Source organism: Nannobrachium achirus, assembly GCF_963921795.1.
Source record: "Nannobrachium achirus genome assembly, chromosome: 10".
Classification (NCBI taxonomy): Eukaryota; Metazoa; Chordata; class Actinopteri; order Myctophiformes; family Myctophidae; genus Nannobrachium; species Nannobrachium achirus.
Genome location: NC_137819.1, coordinates 67,302,593 through 67,321,108, shown reverse-complemented (window position 1 = coordinate 67,321,108; position 18,516 = coordinate 67,302,593). Strand labels below are relative to the sequence as shown.

Here is an 18,516-nt window from a genome sequence, read left to right as displayed (position 1 = left end):
TTATTAATAATAATAATATATGTTATTATAATATATTATATATTAATTGTACATATCATATCCAACCAGTGTATTATTAATCATAATATGTATCATATTAAAGGTAACCAGGAACCAGTGTGTTATTAATTCACGATAATATATTATATATTGATACATATCATATTGTTACCAAGGTAACCAGGAACCAGTGTGTTATTCATTAATAATAATATATCCTATTGTTACCAAGGTAACCAGGAACCAGTGTATTATTAATTAATAATAATATATCCTATTGTTACCAAGGTAACCAGGAACCAGTGTATTATTAATTAATAATAATATGTATTATTATAATATATTAATACATATCATATTGTTACCAAGGTAACCAGGAACCAGTGTGTTATTCATTAATAATAATATATCCTATTGTTACCAAGGTAACCAGGAACCAGTGTATTATTAATTAATAATAATATGTATTATTATAATATATTAATAGATATCATATTGTTACCAAGGTAACCAGGAACCAGTGTATTATTCATTCATAATATGTATTAATAATAATAATAATATGTTTATCATATTAAAGGTAATCAGGAACCAGTGTATTATTAATTAATAATATGTATTAATAATAATAATAATATGTTTATCATATTAAAGGTAACCAGGAACCAGTGTGTTATTAATAATACATATCATATTGTTACCAAGGTAACCAGGAACCAGTGTGTTATTAATTAATAATATGTATTAATAATAATAATAATATGTTTATCATATTAAAGGTAATCAGGAACCAGTGTATTATTAATTAATAATATGTATTAATAATAATAATAATATGTTTATCATATTAAAGGTAACAAGGAACCAGTGTATTATTAATTAATAATATGTATTAATAATAATAATAATATGTTTATCATATTAAAGGTAACCAGGAACCAGTGTGTTATTAATTAATAATATGTATTAATAATAATAATAATATGTTTATCATATTAAAGGTAACCAGGAACCAGTGTATTATTAATTAATAATATGTATTAATAATAATATGTTTATCATATTAAAGGTGACCAGGAACCAGTGTATTATTAATTAATAATATGTATTAATAATAATAATAATAATATGTATGATATTAAAGGTAAACAGGAACCAGTGTATTATTAATTAATAATATGTATTAATAATAATAATAATATGTTTATCATATTAAAGGTAACCAGGAACCAGTGTGTTATTAATTAATAATATGTATTAATAATAATAATAATATGTTTATCATATTAAAGGTGACCAGGAACCAGTGTATTATTAATTAATAATATGTATTAATAATAATAATAATATGTTTATCATATTAAAGGTAACCAGGAACCAGTGTGTTATTAATAATAATATGTATTAATAATAATAATAATATGTTTATCATATTAAAGGTAACCAGGAACCAGTGTGTTATTAATAATACATATCATATTGTTACCAAGGTAACCAGGAACCAGTGCCAGGAGTGTCGCTTCAAGAAATGCATCGCCGTCGGCATGGCAACCGATTGTAAGTTTATTACTTTATTTTATTTTATTTTATTTTATTTTATTTTATTTTATAAACAAGCAAGGATGGTTTCTGAACCGTTCAGAAACCTGTCTACCAGTGACATCACTGTCTACCACTACTGCTGGCTTTCCTGGAGAGGAAGAAGCCGTTGTTCTGTTAATACCAGCATTTTAAATTTAAAATAAAGTCTCTTTGCGACGCGTTGTGAGCCTGTAGATCTACTGTAATACTTTTGTACTCTTACTAAGTGATTTTTGATTAATCAGGCTTGTACTTGTGTAACGGAGGTGATCCGAACCTCCCCACCCGGGTTCGTACCCGGGTCTCCCACGCGAAAGTCCAATATCTTAACCACTAGACCAAAGAGACATCTCTTTGGTCCGGGGGAGATACTAGACTTTTGAGGCTTCAAGGCTGGGGCTGCGACTCTCTCCGTCACACTTGTAACAGAGTATTTAAACAACAGGCCCATGGCATTGATACAGTAAAGTCTTGTGGAAACAGGTGGATAGATAACCTACCAAAAGATCCTGTCTTGTTCCGGGTCAGCCGGCCATAATCCGGAAGTCCAAACAAACTGGGCACTGCTGGGCCCCGTTTCGGTGATCTGCGTTTCGGATTGTTTTCTAACCACTCTAATAAAAAGGTGTAAAAGGTGTTTATGGCACTGATGACACCATTGTTAAAAAGAGGATTTTGGCAGTAGGGTTAGCTCATATAAGAAACACCAATAAACAGAGATCTCCTTTTTTGGCACAAAATGGGTTAATTGTCTCCTCCTCCTCCTCCCTTAAATGTCTTCTTACTGGGAAAAAAAGTATCCGGAATCCAGTAAATGTATTTACTGGATGTCCTGTTTATTTTCACGATCATGTTTTCTTTCAGTCAGGACCGCTTTTTACCAAACCTGGGCCACAGCGTTTGTGTCACGGGCGGTAGAAAAGACCGTGTTTTGAACATGGAGGTGATGAAAAGGCTAGATCAGGAGAAAAATGCACCAGCGTGAAACTGCTGCGTGAGAGGGGGGAGAAAAGGTCTGTGTATCAAAAAGTGTATCAAAAACGCAACTGGGTTAAGGCAGTGGAAGCTTGTGATTGGCTGCAGGGATCAATAAAGTGATTAAAAAGGCTGGCTCAGTGATTGGCCTCCCTCAGGATAGCCAAGCGAATGAGGACCAAATTGAACACTATTCTTTCCTTCGAAGGCCATCCTCTTTATAAGGTATTTAAAGGAGTAGTTCACCACTTTTCAACCTATCTTCATATAATAGGTCCTCACTAATGTTCATGATAAAAATAGCACAATTGTTTTCTATTCAGTCTGGGTCTCATAGGAGAGCTGTCAAATCCTTCTACCGGTGACATCATCGTTTGACAAAAATGTTTTAAATAATATTTTTGAGAAAAAAAACTAGATTTTTATTATCACGAGAACAATGGCTTCCACTTTAACATTGCAACTTTTTCAGGAATAGAAATCCTGCAGTTTCTATTAGCTTGCATTTCCCATTGATGATGTCACCGGTAGAAGGATTTGACCCACCCACAGCCCTCCTATGAGACCCAAATTGAGTAGAAAAGAATTGTGATATTTTATCATGAACATTAGTGAGGACCTATTATATGAAGATAGGTTGAAAAGTGGTGGAGTGCCCCTTTAAAGGGCCTACACCATGCTTTTAAAACTATATTTTTTGTATAAATATATGCTCAAAATTGAGACAGGTTTTAACCCTCAAAAAACACTCTGACCATTCTTTTTGTTTGTTCTAGCTCTACTATAATGAGGCTCTCCAGCTGCAATACCAAAACGGCCTCTGTTTGCTCAGGGGCGCATCTAGTGGGGTTTTTCCAGAAAGAAAATAAGTTTTTTGAAAAAAAAAGAAGTTTTTGAAAAAAAAAGTTTTTTGAAAAAAAAGTTTTTTGAAAAAAAAAAGTTTTTGGAAAAAAAAAGTTTTTGGAAAAAAAAAATTTTTGAAAAAAAAAAAGTTTTTGAAAAAAAAGGTTTTTGAAAAAAAAAAGTTTTTTGAAAAAAAAAAATTTGAAAAAAGATTTTTTTTTGAAAAAAAAAATCTTTTTGACTGCATTGCATTTTTTTGAAAAAAAAAAAGTTTTGAAAAAAAAAATTTTTGAAAAAAAAAAAGTTTTGAAAAAAAAAATTTGAATTTTTTTTTTTTGACTCTGAAAAAAAAACGGGAAAACGAGAGTGACGTCACTCTCGTCAACTCTCAGAACAGCACTGTTCTGAGAACCCGTGGAAAGCTTTTCATCTCTGTCTGCCCAAAACCAGAGAAAGACACAACGGTCAGAAATAGGACTTTGTGAGGATAGAAGGTGCCAGTGGGACCCCAAAAAAAGGTTTTAAAATAGAAAAAGTGAAAATTCATGGTGTAGGTCCTTTAAGGACCTGCGTAGCAAGTTTAGCAACAGGTTTTTGATGCCTATAATCTCTACTGAGAGAATGAAGAAATCCTTTGTTCCTGCTGCTGTTAGATTCCTTAACGAACACCGCTAGCTTTGTTTTGGGAGGGTGTTGTTATGTCATGTCATTTGTAAAGTCTGTTATTGTCACTTGCTGTGTATTGTATGTTTGTTATATGTTGTTATTGTTACTTGTGTATTTGTATTTGCTCTGGTGGCAAAACATGTTTCCCCTCAGGGACTAAGCAATAAACCCATACCAACTGTTTCCTGTTCCTCCAGTGGTTCTAGACGACAGTAAACGCTTGGCCAAGAGGAAGTGATTAAGTGCTTCCTGTTCCTAGAGGAAGTGATTAAGTGCTTCCTGTTCCTAGAGGAAGTGATTAAGTGTTTCCTGTTCCTAGAGGAAGTGATTAAGTGTTTCCTGTTCCTAGAGGAAGTGATTAAGTGTTTCCTGTTCCTAGAGGAAGTGATTAAGTGTTTCCTGTTCCTAGAGGAAGTGATTAATTGTTTCCTGTTCCTAGAGGAAGTGATTAAGTGTTTCCTGTTCCTAGAGGAAGTGATTAAGTGTTTCCTGTTCCTAGAGGAAGTGATTAAGTGTTTCCTGTTCCTAGAGGAAGTGATTAATTGTTTCCTGTTCCTAGAGGAAGTGATTAAGTGTTTCCTGTTCCTAGAGGAAGTGATTAAGTGTTTCCTGTTCCTAGAGGAAGTGATTAAGTGTTTCCTGTTCCTAGAGGAAGTGATTAAGTGTTTCCTGTTCCTAGAGGAAGTGATTAATTGTTTCCTGTTCCTCCAGTGGTTCTAGACGACAGTAAACGCCTGGCCAAAAGGAAGCTGATCGAGGAGAACCGTGAGCGTCGCAGGAAGGATGTCCTGCGTCAGACGGTGTGGGAGCGCCAGACCCCCAGCAGAGAGGAGTGGTCCCTCATCCGGCTGGTCACCCAGGCCCACATGAGCACCAACGCTACGCAGGGGACCACCTGGAAGAGCAAGCGCAAGTTCCTGGTGAGACCAGAGGGGGCGCCGCCGCACCGCCTCGCACAGCCTCGCACCGCCTCTCTGACTGACCGACTGACCGTCTGAGTCCGTCCTTCTGTCCGCTAGTGGGACACACACACGCACACACGCACACACGCACGCACGCACGCACACACACTTTAATTTATTTGAGAAAACGGCCATGTTTTGTTGGGTTCTCACTTGTTATTTGTTACGCATCAGTAATTGTTGTGTCACCAAGTATAAATGACTTGTTATTCTGCATCTCTTCTCCTCCAGTTCCTCCCTAACATTTAGTCTTCTTATGACCGTCAGGTCGCAGTTACTATCAAAACCTCCACCAGCTGTCAGTCAGGCAGTCAGTCTGTCAGTCACACGTCACACTTTTGCCCTTCTTATATCTCCGCCACCGTTGCCCCGATCCATGCTAAAATTTGCACACACACTCCTTGCCTGCCAAACCACTACCTCCACCCACCATTTCTCACATGGCCCTCTTCTAGCACCACCATGAGGCCGATTCTTGCAAAACACATTCTCCTACAAATGTTGCCCTAAAATCACACAAATCGGTACACAGTATGTCCACACTCATGTCATCATGATCTGTCCCATATAGCGCCACCTTCAGGCCGAATTTTTAAAACACATTTTTGGACACTGCTCCTACACATTTTGCCCTAAAATCACGCTGCGACCTGACGGTCACTTATCTCCCGATTAGGGAGTCTTACTGGTATTCAATGTTTAATATTTAATATTCCATGTTTCTCCTGTGGTCTCCTTGTAGCTCTGTGAGGACGGAGAAACAGAAAACTAATAATTCACAACTTTTTATTTCTGTCTTCATAACGGAAACTTTTCTTATTCTGTCTGTCGTTCAATGCTTTCAAGCTGAAAAGAAAAAACTAAAAATTCAGTTAATCTTTACTAATGACTGATTTATGTCTTCCCTCCTCTGTGTGTCTCTGATGGGTGTTACTAATCTCTCCTCTGGGTTAAGGTTAGACTCTCTGCTGGTGTTGGAGACAACTCTGCACTTTTCTCACTTTGACTGACTTGAACTTGAACTGAAATGTTTTCTCCTGTACTGAATGATCTGTGCTCTGATTGTATCAGAGGTTTCTATGGCAACCTGAGACCAACACACAACCCTATATTTATTAGTAATTAACTAATTTCCTGACATAATTATTTATTTATCTCTCAATGCTGCCTGATTATGGATCCCACTGGGAAAGATGGATGGAAACGGCATAGAGCGCTTGTTTTCACAGTTATTGTCCACGACATTGCAAGCGGCGCGAAGGCCAGCGGACCTTGGTCCTGCTCATCGCGCCCGAGCGCCGCAGTTACGAAGCCGTGGTGAATGCAATCGTTCTATAAGCGCACGATAAACGCAATGATAATTGGGTTTTGGTGCACCTCGCGCGGTCCAAGTGACTACAACGGAGCGCTCCCTACGTCCGGTTCAGCCAATCACAAGCTTCAAAAATGAGTCCGGGGCGTGGTTATCCATCTTTCCCAGTGGGATCCATAATCACGCCTCAATGCTTCGATCCGGCCATTGATGGTCATTGATGGTCACGCAAGCATGCACACACACACACACACACGCACACACACACACACACACACACACACACACACACACACACACACACACACACACACACACAGTGAACATACAAGCTCTCCACCAGACAGACCATAATATTTAATAGTAAATCATGTCGTCCATTTGGTGCTGCTGAGTGATCCAGGTTGCCATGGGAACCTCATCCTCTTGGATGGATGTGTTCTCTCTATGTCTCTCTCTCTCTCTCTCTCTCTCTCTCTCTCTCTCTCTCTCTCTCTCTCTCTCTCTCTCTCTCTCTATGTCTCTCTCTCTCTCTCTCTCTCTCTCTCTCTCTCTCTCTCTATGTCTGTCTCTCTCTCTCTCTCTCTCTCTCTCGAGCCATATTGGACCAAAAAACTAAAAACGAATCTGTCTCAAGCCGCAAAAAATTAAAAGCCTTATATGAGCCTTATAATGAAGGCAACACATGCTGTAAGTGTCTATTAGCTATATTAGCCTACTATCAAAATGACTAAGTAGGCTACAAATACATAATGAGCATTCATGATTAAATGTTTATTTTCCCTGCAGCGCATCCTGGAGAGAATGTTGAAATGTAATATTTATTCTACACATCTTTACAGCATTGGAAAACGTTGAGAAAGTTTGTCATGTCTCTCCTCCTACACAAACCATATTAAAAGACATCTTTGTTTTTTTACAACAAGGGTTCATATTTTAGATTGTAATTAGAGAAATGAAAAAGTGAGTGTTAAAATGTTTTCATTTGCTTCGTTCTATTGTTTTGTGTACATGTGTACGAATATGTCTTTTTAGACACAATAAGCCAGCAGTTTCTTCATTGCTATTTACAGTAACACTTCTACAGTTTACAGTCCCATCCAACCATGAAAGTTTGCGTTGTATCTTGGGAATGGGCTTATTCTGTGTAAAATGACATATTTAGCCACTTGTACGCATGCCCCCAACCACTGAAATAAGAATCTCTAAAACAATAGAAAGAAGTAAATGAAATAATTTTAACAATCATCTTTTATATTCTTTAATTACAAACTAAAATATGAACCCTTGTTGTAAAAAACTAATGTTGTCCTTTAAAACAAAACCTTTTCCATTTTCATACATTTTTGAAAAAGCTCCAGGAAGCCACTAGGGCGGCGCTAAAGAGCGGCATGCAGGTTGCCGACCCCCGGTTTAGTGTGTTTCTATGAACAGCAGCTGTTCTTCTCTGCTCAGTGTAAAACCTTCACCACTGGTTTAGTGTGATTCTTTCTGCTCAGTGTAAAACCTTCACCACTGGTTTAGTGTGATTCTTTCTGCTCAGTGTAAAACCTTCACCACTGGTTTAGTGTGTTTCTTTCTGCTCAGTGTAAAACCTTCACCACTGGTTTAGTGTGATTCTTTCTGCTCAGTGTAAAACCTTCACCACTGGTTTAGTGTGATTCTTTCTGCTCAGTGTAAAACCTTCACCACTGGTTTAGTGTGATTCTTTCTGCTCAGTGTAAAACCTTCACTACTGGTTTAGTGTGATTCTTTCTGCTCAGTGTAAAACCTTCACCACTGGTTTAGTGTGTTTCTTTCTGCTCAGTGTAAAACCTTCACCACTGGTGTTGATTCTTCTCTTCTACCTTTCTAAACTGTCTGGAGCCAACATGTTAAAATGTTCACCACTGTGTTGATTCTTCTCTTCTCTAAACTTCACCACTGCTGTCTGGATCCAGCTGGTCGAGGATGAAATGCTTCTAAATGAAATAACATGTAATTTATTCTATACTTCTGACCAGAGTGCAGCGGGGGTGAAGGAGTCCAAGGTAAGAACAGTAATGTATCAACATATCTATAGTATATCATGTATCTACATATCTATAGTATATCATATATCTACATATCTATAGTATATCATATATCTACATATCTATAGTATATCATATATCTACATATCTATAGTATATCATATATCTACATATCTATAGTATATCATATATCTACATATCTATAGTATATCATATATCTACATATCTATAGTATATCATATATCTACATATCTATAGTATATCATATATCTACATATCTATAGTATATCATATATCTACATATCTATAGTATATCATATATCTGCATATCTATAGTATATCATATATCTACATATCTATAGTATATCATATATCTACATATCTATAGTATATCATATATCTACATATCTATAGTATATCATATATCTACATATCTATAGTATATCATATATCTACATATCTATAGTATATCATATATCTACATATCTATAGTATATCATATATCTACATATCTATAGTATATCATATATCTACATATCTATAGTATATCATATATCTACATATCTATAGTATATCATATATCTACATATCTATAGTATATCATGTATCTGCATGCTTTACGGCAGGGCTTTTCAAAGTGGGTGATGGGGCGCGAGATTGATTGATTGATTGATTGAAGAATTTATTAGGAGTTTGCAATAGAAAAAAGTACAGTTTCATGACAGTACAAATCACTGGTACAAGGTCAACTAAAAGGAGATCCTAGAAAGCCGAGGCTTATTTCCACAGGAACCACACTTTAAGTATCTCATAACATTGAAAGACAGACGGATAGAACATAGTACTTTATCTAGGATAATATCAGTTTCAAAAGCATAACATCAAATACAAAGGTAGAGAAAAAAGAAAAAAAAAGGGGGGGGGGGCATGGGGGCTTAGTCTATTTACAAGTCTCGGGTAGCAGCTGTCTGAAGGTGACTTTTCATACCAATTTTGAAGGAGGCTAGGGATTTGCTCTCCTTTAAGGCTTGTGGAAGGGCGTTCCACATGTTGATGGTATAGCAGGAGAACGAGTTAGAGCCTTGTTTAGTGTTAAATCTACGTTGATGATGATTAGTGGAGCTGCCTCTGGTGTTGTGATCGTGAACATCCTTGACCTTTAGGAAGTAGTTTGCCAGGTACATGGGTATCTTGGAGGTGTAGTGTATCTTGTACACCAGTATTTAGTCAGGTACATGGGTATCTTAGTGGTGTAGTGTATTGTACACCAGTAGTTAGTCAGGTACATGGGTATCTTAGTGGTGTAGTGTATCTTGTACACCAGTATTTAGTCAGGTACATGGGTATCTTGGAGGTGTAGTGTATCTTGTAGACCAGTATTTAGTCAGGTACATGGGTATCTTGGAGGTGTAGTGTATCTTGTACACCAGGCCCATTGCAAGATGCTGTACTCTGTCAGCTACTTTGAGCCACCCCACGCTTTCTTGGTGATGATCGGTAAGGTGGGTCTGAGGTTGAAGACCAAGCACAACCCTAATTAGTTTGTTCTGGGCTGTTTGGAGCTTTAACTTTAAAGCATCATTTGATAAATTATTTGGAATTAATTTGGTCACTTGACAGAGTCTGATGCGTCCCTCCTTGTCCCCCCAGCAGGAACAGCAGCCTCCCATCCTCAACGCTCCTGAGGGAAGCAAAGTGGACATCGAAGCTTTCAGTCAGTTTACTAAAATTATCACCCCCGCCATCACCCGCGTGGTGGACTTTGCCAAGAAACTGCCCATGTTCTGTGAGGTAAGAACAATGTGTAGTATCACATGTACACTGTTCTGATAGCATTTAAACTGTTCTGACAGCATTTAAACTGTTCTGATAGCATTTAAACTGTTCTGACAACATTTAAACTGTTCTGACAGCATTTAAACTGTTCTGACAACATTTAAACTGTTCTGACAACATTTAAACTATTTAAACTGTTCTGACAGCATTTAAACTGTTCTGACAACATTTAAACTATTTAAACTGTTCTGACAGTATTTAAACTGTTCTGACAACATTTAAACTGTTCTGACAACATTTAAACTGTTCTGTTCTGACAGCATTTAACTGTTCTGATAGCATTTAAACTGTTCTGATAGCATCACATGTAAACTGCCCATGTTCTGTGAGGTAGGCAAGGTAGCATCAGATCTGTAGATCCTATTCATTTAACCTAGTCTGATACCACTGGGTGAAAACCAGATTGTGGGAGGGCTTTCCACAGGCTGAGCCCTTGTACTTAAAGGGCCTACACCATGCTTTTAAAACTATATTTTTTGTATAAATATATGCTCAAAATTGAGTCTTAGACAGGTTTTAACCCTCAACAAACACTCTGACCATTCCTTTGTTTGTTCTAGCTCTACTATAATGAGGCTCTCCAGCTGCAATACCAAAAACGGCCTCTGTTTGCTCAGTGGCGCATCTAGTGGGGTTTTTCCAAAGAAAAAAAATGTTTTTGAAAAAAAAAAATTTTTGAAAAAATAAATAAATATATATATATTTTATTTTTTATTTTTTTTTAAACAGAAACGTGTGTGACGTCACACGCGTCAATTCTCAGAACAGCACTGTTCTGAGAGCTTCTCATCTCTGTCTTCCCAAAACCAGAGAAAGACACACTTGTCAGAAATAGGACTTTGTGAGGATAGAAGGTGCCAGTGGGACACCAAAAAAAGGTTTTAAAATAGAAAAAGTGAAAATTCATGGTGTAGGTCCTTTAAGGGAGTATGCGTGCATTTTCCTCCCTCCCTCATTCTTTTAGGTTTGACCTCCCACATACCTCTGAAAGGATTATTTTCCAGTGCCAGTATAGTAGCACCTTCTATCCTCACAAAGTCCTATTTCTGTACATTGTGTCTTTCTCTGGTTTTGGGAAGACAGAGATGAAAAGCTTTCCACAGGTTCTCAGAACAGTGCTGTTCTGAGAGTTGATCTGTGTGACGTCACACGGATTCCCGTTTTTTTTTTCAGAGTAAAAAAAAAACATTTTCAAAAAAATGTTTTTTTTTCAAAAAAAAAAATTCAAAAAAATGTTTTTTTTTTCAAAAAACTTTTTTTCAAAAAACTTTTTTTTTCAAAAAACTTTTTTTTTCAAAAAACTTTTTTTTTTCAAAAACTTTTTTTCAAAAAACTTTTTTTTTCAAAAAACTTTTTTTTTCAAAAAACTTTTCTTTTTTTTCAAAAAACTTTTCTTTTTTCAAAAACATTTTTTTTCAAAACATTTTTTTTTTTTTTTACTTTTTTTTTTATACATGGGTGGGGTTGATTGTCTAATGTAGATTAACTTTCAGTAATGTCTGGTCTAGCAACAGTCGCCCTGTGTCATTTGACAGTAGGCCTATAACATACAACATAGGCCTACAGTAGGCTATAATCAGAGCTGCAACATTATCCTATTTTTGTATTGGCCCAATATTAACATTATTTGTTGTCAACGTGGGGTCCGGGGAGGAGTGAAGAGGAGGGGAGGGGGGAGGGGTGGAAAAACCCCACTAGATGCGCCCCTGAGCAAACAGAGGTCGTTTTGGTATTGCAGCTGGAGAGCCTCATTATAGTAGAGCTAGAACAAACAAAAGGAATGGTCAGAGTGTTTGTTGAGGGTTAAAACCTGTCTAAGACTCAATTTTGAGCATATATTTATACAAAAAATATTGTTTTAAAAGCATGGTGTAGGCCCTTTAAGGGAGTATGCGTGCATTTTCCTCCCTCCCTCATTCTTTTAGGTTTGACCTTCCACACACCCTCTGAAAGGATTATTCACATACCCCTGCCAGTATAGTAAGCCAGCCCCTGCCAGAGAGATGTTCACACCTCTCTTAAAGTCCTACAACCCCCCCCCCCCCCCCCCCCCATAAGACCAGATCATCTTAATGTCTATAAGAGACCAGATCATCTTAATGTGTTCTATAAGAGACCAGATCATCTTAATGTCTTCTATAAGAGACCAGATCATCTTAATGTGTTTTATAAGAGACCAGATCATCTTAATGTGTTCTATAAGAGACCAGATCATCTTAATGTCTTCTATAAGAGACCAGATCATCTTAATGTGTTTTATAAGAGACCAGATCATCTTAATGTGTTTTATAAGAGACCAGATCATCTTAATGTCTATAAGAGACCAGATCATCTTAATGTCTATAAGAGACCAGATCATCTTAATGTTCTATAAGAGACCAGATCATCTTAATGTGTTTTATAAGAGACCAGATCATCTTAATGTCTTCTATAAGAGACCAGATCATCTTAATATCTTCTCTTCTCCTCTCCAGCTACCCTGTGAGGACCAGATCATCCTGCTGAAAGGCTGCTGCATGGAGATCATGTCTCTGCGTGCCGCCGTGCGCTACGACCCGGACAGCGAGACTCTGACGCTGAACGGAGAGATGGCGGTGACGCGCGGCCAGCTGAAGAACGGCGGCCTGGGCGTGGTCTCCGACGCCATCTTTGACCTGGGAGTATCGCTGTCCTCGTTTAACCTGGACGACTCTGAGGTGGCCCTGCTGCAGTCTGTCATCCTGTTGTCCTCTGGTAAGACTGGTAACTAACTATTAAATATTAATTATAAACTATAAACTGTTAACTGTTAAGTGTTAACTAAACACTGATGCAGTCTGTCATCCTACTGTCTTCTGGTAAGACTGTTAACACACTATGAACTATAAACTATAAACTATTAATTATAACTATTAACTATTAGGGTTAGATAAAGACTAACCCTAACCCTATGAACTATAAACTATAAACTATTAATTATAACTATTAACTATTAGGGTTGGATAAAGACTAACCCTAACGCTATGAACTATAAACTATAAACTATTAATTATAACTATTAACTATTAGGGTTAGATAAAGACTAACCCTAACCCTATGAACTATAAACTATAAACTATTAATTATAACTATTAACTATTAGGGTTAGATAAAGACTAACCCTAACCCTATGAACTATAAACTATAAACTATTAATTATAACTATTAACTATTAGGGTTAGATAAAGACTAACCCTAACCCTATGAACTATAAACTATAAACTATTAATTATAACTATTAACTATTAGGGTTAGATAAAGACTAACCCTAACCCTATGAACTATAAACTATAAACTATTAATTATAACTATTAACTATTAGGGTTAGATAAAGACTAACCCTAACCCTATGAACTATAAACTATAAACTATTAATTATAACTATTAACTATTAGGGTTAGATAAAGACTAACCCTAACCCTATGAACTATAAACTATAAACTATTAATTATAACTATTAACTATTAGGGTTAGATAAAGACTAACCCTAACCCTATGAACTATAAACTATAAACTATTAATTATAACTATTAACTATTAGGGTTAGATAAAGACTAACCCTAACCCTATGAACTATAAACTATAAACTATTAATTATAACTATTAACTATTAGGGTTAGATAAAGACTAACCCTAACCCTATGAACTATAAACTATAAACTATTAATTATAACTATTAACTATGTAAGACTAAGATAAAGACTAACCCTAAAGCTAAAACTATCTGATGCCTGACAGCGTGTTGCAGGTTCAAGTCCCAACCACCGTTGCTGCATCTCTTTCCCTGTTTGCTGTCTACTTACTGTACTGTCAATAAAGTTCCTGTCCCATCTCTCCCTCTGTCAGATCGCCCAGGTCTCAGCAGTGTGGATTGTATAGAGGCGTATCAGGAACAGTTCCTCTCTCTCTCTCTCTCTCTCTCTCTCTCTCTCTCTCTCTCTCTCTCTCTCATTCATTCATAGTGTCTCTCTCCCCTCAGATCGCCCAGGCCTTCAGAGTGTGGATCGTATAGAAGCGTATCAGGAACAGTTCCTCTCTCTCTCTCTCTCTCTCTCTCTCTCTCTCTCTCTCTCTCTCTCTCTCTCTCATTCATTCATAGTGTCTCTCTCCCCTCAGATCGCCCAGGCCTCAGCAGTGTGGATCGTATAGAAGCCTATCAGGAACAGTTCCTCTTAGCGTTTGAACATTACATCAACCATCGTAAACACAGCGTCTCTCTCTCTCTCTCTCTCTCTCTCTCTCTCTCTCTCTCTCTCTCTCTCTCTCTCTCTCATTCATTCATAGTGTCTCTCTCCCCTCAGATCGCCCAGGCCTGGTCAGTGTGGATCGTATAGAGGCGTACCAGGAACAGTTCCTCTTGGCGTTTGAACATTACATCAACCATCGTAAACACAGCGTGTCTCTCTCTCTCTCTCTCTCTCTCTCTCTCTCTCTCTCTCTCTCTCTCTCATTCATTCATAGTGTCTCTCTCCCCTCAGATCGCCCAGGCCTTCAGAGTGTGGATCGTATAGAAGCCTATCAGGAACAGTTCCTCTTAGCGTTTGAACATTACATCAACCATCGTAAACACAGCGTCTCTCTCTCTCTCTCTCTCTCTCTCTCTCTCTCTCTCTCATTCATTCATAGTGTCTCTCTCCCCTCAGATCGCCCAGGCCTTCAGAGTGTGGATCGTATAGAAGCCTACCAGGAACAGTTCCTCTTAGCGTTTGAACATTACATCAACCATCGTAAACACAGCGTCTCTCTCTCTCTCTCTCTCTCTCTCTCTCTCTCTCTCATTCATTCATAGTGTCTCTCTCCCCTCAGATCGCCCAGGCCTTCAGAGTGTGGATCGTATAGAGGCGTACCAGGAACAGTTCCTCTTGGCGTTTGAACATTACATCAACCATCGTAAACACAGCGTGTCTCATTTCTGGCCCAAGCTGCTGATGAAGGTCACCGACCTGAGGATGATTGGCGCCTGCCACGCCTCCCGCTTCCTGCACATGAAGCTGGAATGTCCCAACGAGTTGTTCCCGCCCCTTTTCCTGGAGGTGTTCGAAGACTAGCCAATCAGAGAGTTGTTCCCGCCCCTTTTCCTGGAGGTGTTCGAAGACTAGCCAATCAGAGAGCTGTTCCCGCCCCTTTTCCTGGAGGTGTTCGAAGACTAGCCAATCAGAGAGCTGTTCCCGCCCCTTTTCCTGGAGGTGTTTGAAGACTAGCCAATCAGAGAGCTGTTCCCGCCCCTTTTCCTGGAGGTGTTCGAAGACTGACCAATCACAGTGGAGTGTCCCAACGAGCTGTCAGAGTGTATTGAGAGAGAGAGTGGTGCCACCTAGGGGTCAGAAAATGAACTGCGTCACGTGACCCGATGAGAAGTTCTAAAGTGACAAGCAGGAGATTTAAAGAACATTGGTTTCAATAGAAGCGTCACGTATATCGGCATTTTTAGAGAACTGGGAACTGAGAAATGAGAACTGTTTTAAAGTATTTCTCAGTGACAACTAAAGTCTCTGTAATATTTACTTTATACTATTGCCAAAAAACGATTTAAAATAACGTGGTTTAAGATCATTAAAGTCGGGCTGTTGCCCTGTCACTGGCTAATCAATGCGTCGTCATAACGTTGTTAACATGCACAATAGCACCACCAAGTGGCAGCTAAAAGTAAGGCAATGAAAGGCATGTACTCTGTTATCGTGAGACTGTCAGTTAATTGTTATTGCTTGATAACTAGTCTCACGTAGCCAGACAACTATTCCACAATCTCTGAATGCTATATAGAGTCTGGAACAGCAGCTCCTGAACGGCGAGTAATGGAAACGGGCATTACCGTTCAAGAACATATATTTTAAAATGTCATTTCTGCTAAGCAGCAAGCTAGACATGCTTATATGATTTGTATTTATATAATGATAAATGTATGCGATGTGAGACGGAAAGTGAAGTGACGAGGGGGCTTCACTTCCACTTTAACCAGTACTCATCGTTCTTCTTTGGATGCACCAGACTGTATGACGGGAGCATTTGACCAAATCACGGAGGCAACAGTCTGGCCTCGCGAAACTACTTGATAACCAATTCTCGCGATTTGTCACTTTAGAAGCTCCCCACGAGCCTCCATTGGATAGGGGTTAGGGTTAATAGGGTTAGGTTAGGGTTAGGGTTAGGTTAGGGTCATTGGACTCCAAGGCCCCATGAAGAGAACGGAGGTGGCACAACTCTCCATTCTACAGCTCTGGCCCCCCTTCCTGGAGGTGTTCGAAGACTGACCAATCACAGTGGAGTGTCCAAAAGGTGTTCCCACCCCTCTTCCTCGAGGACTGACCAATGGGACAGGAGGACGGGCGGACGGACGGACGGACGGACGTGTGTGTGTGTGTGTGTGTGTGTGTGTGTGTGTGTGTGTGTGTGTGTGTGTGTGTGTGTGTGTGTGTGGGCTGGGCTAATAGATCACTATATGATGAAATAAGACCAGATATTTTGGGTATTTTTGATAATATAGTTCTGTGATCCGTTTCTTGTAATTTCTGCTTTTGCTGTTTGAAAAATGTCTGAACATTTTTCAAGGAAATGTTTATTATCATCATGGCACAATATTATTATTATTATTGATATTGTGATATTGGATTTTGTCCATATCGCCTGGCCCAAGCGTGTACGTGTGTGTGTGTGTGTGTGTGTGTGTGTGTGTGTGTGTGTGTGTGTGTATGTGCGTGCGTGGTGCATGCATGCACACATGGTCTGGGCACCCATGGTGGTCTCAGTGGGCGGGGCTGACCTCTGACCTCTCACAGTGGGCGGGGCTGACCTCTGACCTCTCTCAGTGGGCGGGGCTGACCTCTGACCTCTCACAGTGGGCGGGGCTGACCTCTCACAGTGGGCGGGGCTGACCTCTGACCTCTCTCAGTGGGCGGGGCTGAGCACTGGAGACGGTCAAACATTTTGAACTGTTCTTTTAGCAACGACCGACAGTCACCTTCATTCCATTGGTTGATTAGATGATTAGTTAATTAGATAATTAGTTAATTAGATCATTAGTTAATTAGCAGTAGAGTGTTGTGTGTGTGTGGAACCATTCCTTACGATGCGGGTACATGTGAATAATAATAGCATTCTGTTGTTGTCGTCACACATTCATCTCTGATCTTTTGATATCTTTTTTAGTTCTTGTTGGTTTGTTGGTTTTGCGTCGGTTGTATAGTTGACATATCGGTGATTTCCGTTGACGCTTTGTTCCGTTTATACAACAAACAAAACGTTGTTTCTTTTCCCGTCTTTTTACGTGATATTTACGACTCAAAATGGCCGCTAACCGTTAACTCTACGACACAGACACACTAGTAGGAACACCTTAGTTCTGTCTCTCTTCCCCTTTCACGTTTAAGCCACAATCCGGGTCGTTATTTCGTAACGAGTAAATCGTCATTCTGACCAATTTGTACAGTAAAATATGTTAATAAATATATCTAATATATGTGTAGGGTCGTTTAGACCCTGGTGTCAGGAAGAACAATGTCAATAAAGTTATTTCAATCATCGGGCGGCGCGTTGGATTGGACGTTAGCCGCGCGCCGCCATCTTTCTTCTTTAGTTCGTACGTCGTTGCGTCGCCTCTCCGCCGAGCAGCGGGAGGCGTTGCGTCGCCTCTCAACACAAAGCTACGGATCGTGGCTTTAACGTAACCAATCAGTGGGCTTGTTTGTTCATCAGTGTTTTGTTAATTAATTAATTATGTAAATGAGCGTCTAACCTGTTCAGTGCTGCCATACTGTGACCTCTTCTGTCCCCGACCCCTAACGTAGACTAGCTCGTTAAGACTAGCTCGTTAAGGCTAGCTCGTTAAGGCTAGCTTGTTAAGGCTAGCTTGTTAAGGCTAGCTCGTTAAGACTAGCTTGTTAAGCGCAGGGCTTAACGAGCTGCAGATTTATGAAGCACACAAAGGACACGCTGATGTCAGGAGAAGACAATCATAGGACGTTCCTCCTCGTTGGAACGATGCCAACATGCTGTGCCAAAACTTATCTCGCTTGAAAGTCCATTTTTCACTACAAACCGTAGCATGAAACGCCTAGAGCTTGCATCCATCCTTTGTTTACATCCAGCTCTGCCAATGTTGCCGTGAACTCTGAACTCCCGTTGAAATCTCGTCTCTCTCGACTTGGGTTTCCGTTGCGATGCAAGCCAACGGAGCTCCGGAGGTCCCGCCAGAGACCAGATTTCAACGGGAGTTGAAAGTTGGCGGCTTTGAGGCTGTAATGACGAAATTCTCCGTTAACTCTGAGAGTGTTACAGACGTTTGTACTCCGCTGAGCACCCAGTGCATTCTGGG

At 39.0% G+C, this 18,516-nt stretch overlaps 1 protein-coding gene across 4 annotated transcripts in view; it reads left to right on the top strand.

Moving 5' to 3' along the window:
* Positions 1-16,983, top strand: part of thrb (thyroid hormone receptor beta) — a 104,088-nt gene extending 87,105 nt beyond the window's left edge. Inside the window, exons 7-12 of one of the 4 annotated variants that reach the window (XM_080735991.1) lie at positions 1,491-1,557; positions 4,777-4,985; positions 8,343-8,369; positions 10,002-10,142; positions 12,662-12,920; positions 15,012-16,983. In XM_080735991.1, the coding sequence (XP_080592117.1) occupies positions 1,491-1,557; positions 4,777-4,985; positions 8,343-8,369; positions 10,002-10,142; positions 12,662-12,920; positions 15,012-15,253 (945 nt within the window). In that variant the 3' untranslated portion in view covers positions 15,254-16,983. Of the gene's footprint in view, positions 1-1,490; positions 1,558-4,776; positions 4,986-8,342; positions 8,370-10,001; positions 10,143-12,661; positions 12,921-14,184 lie in introns of all 4 variants that reach the window. The other 3 variants (XM_080735990.1, XM_080735989.1, XM_080735992.1) reach the window with 3 other exon arrangements.
* The last annotated feature ends 1,533 nt before the right edge of the window (positions 16,984-18,516 follow it).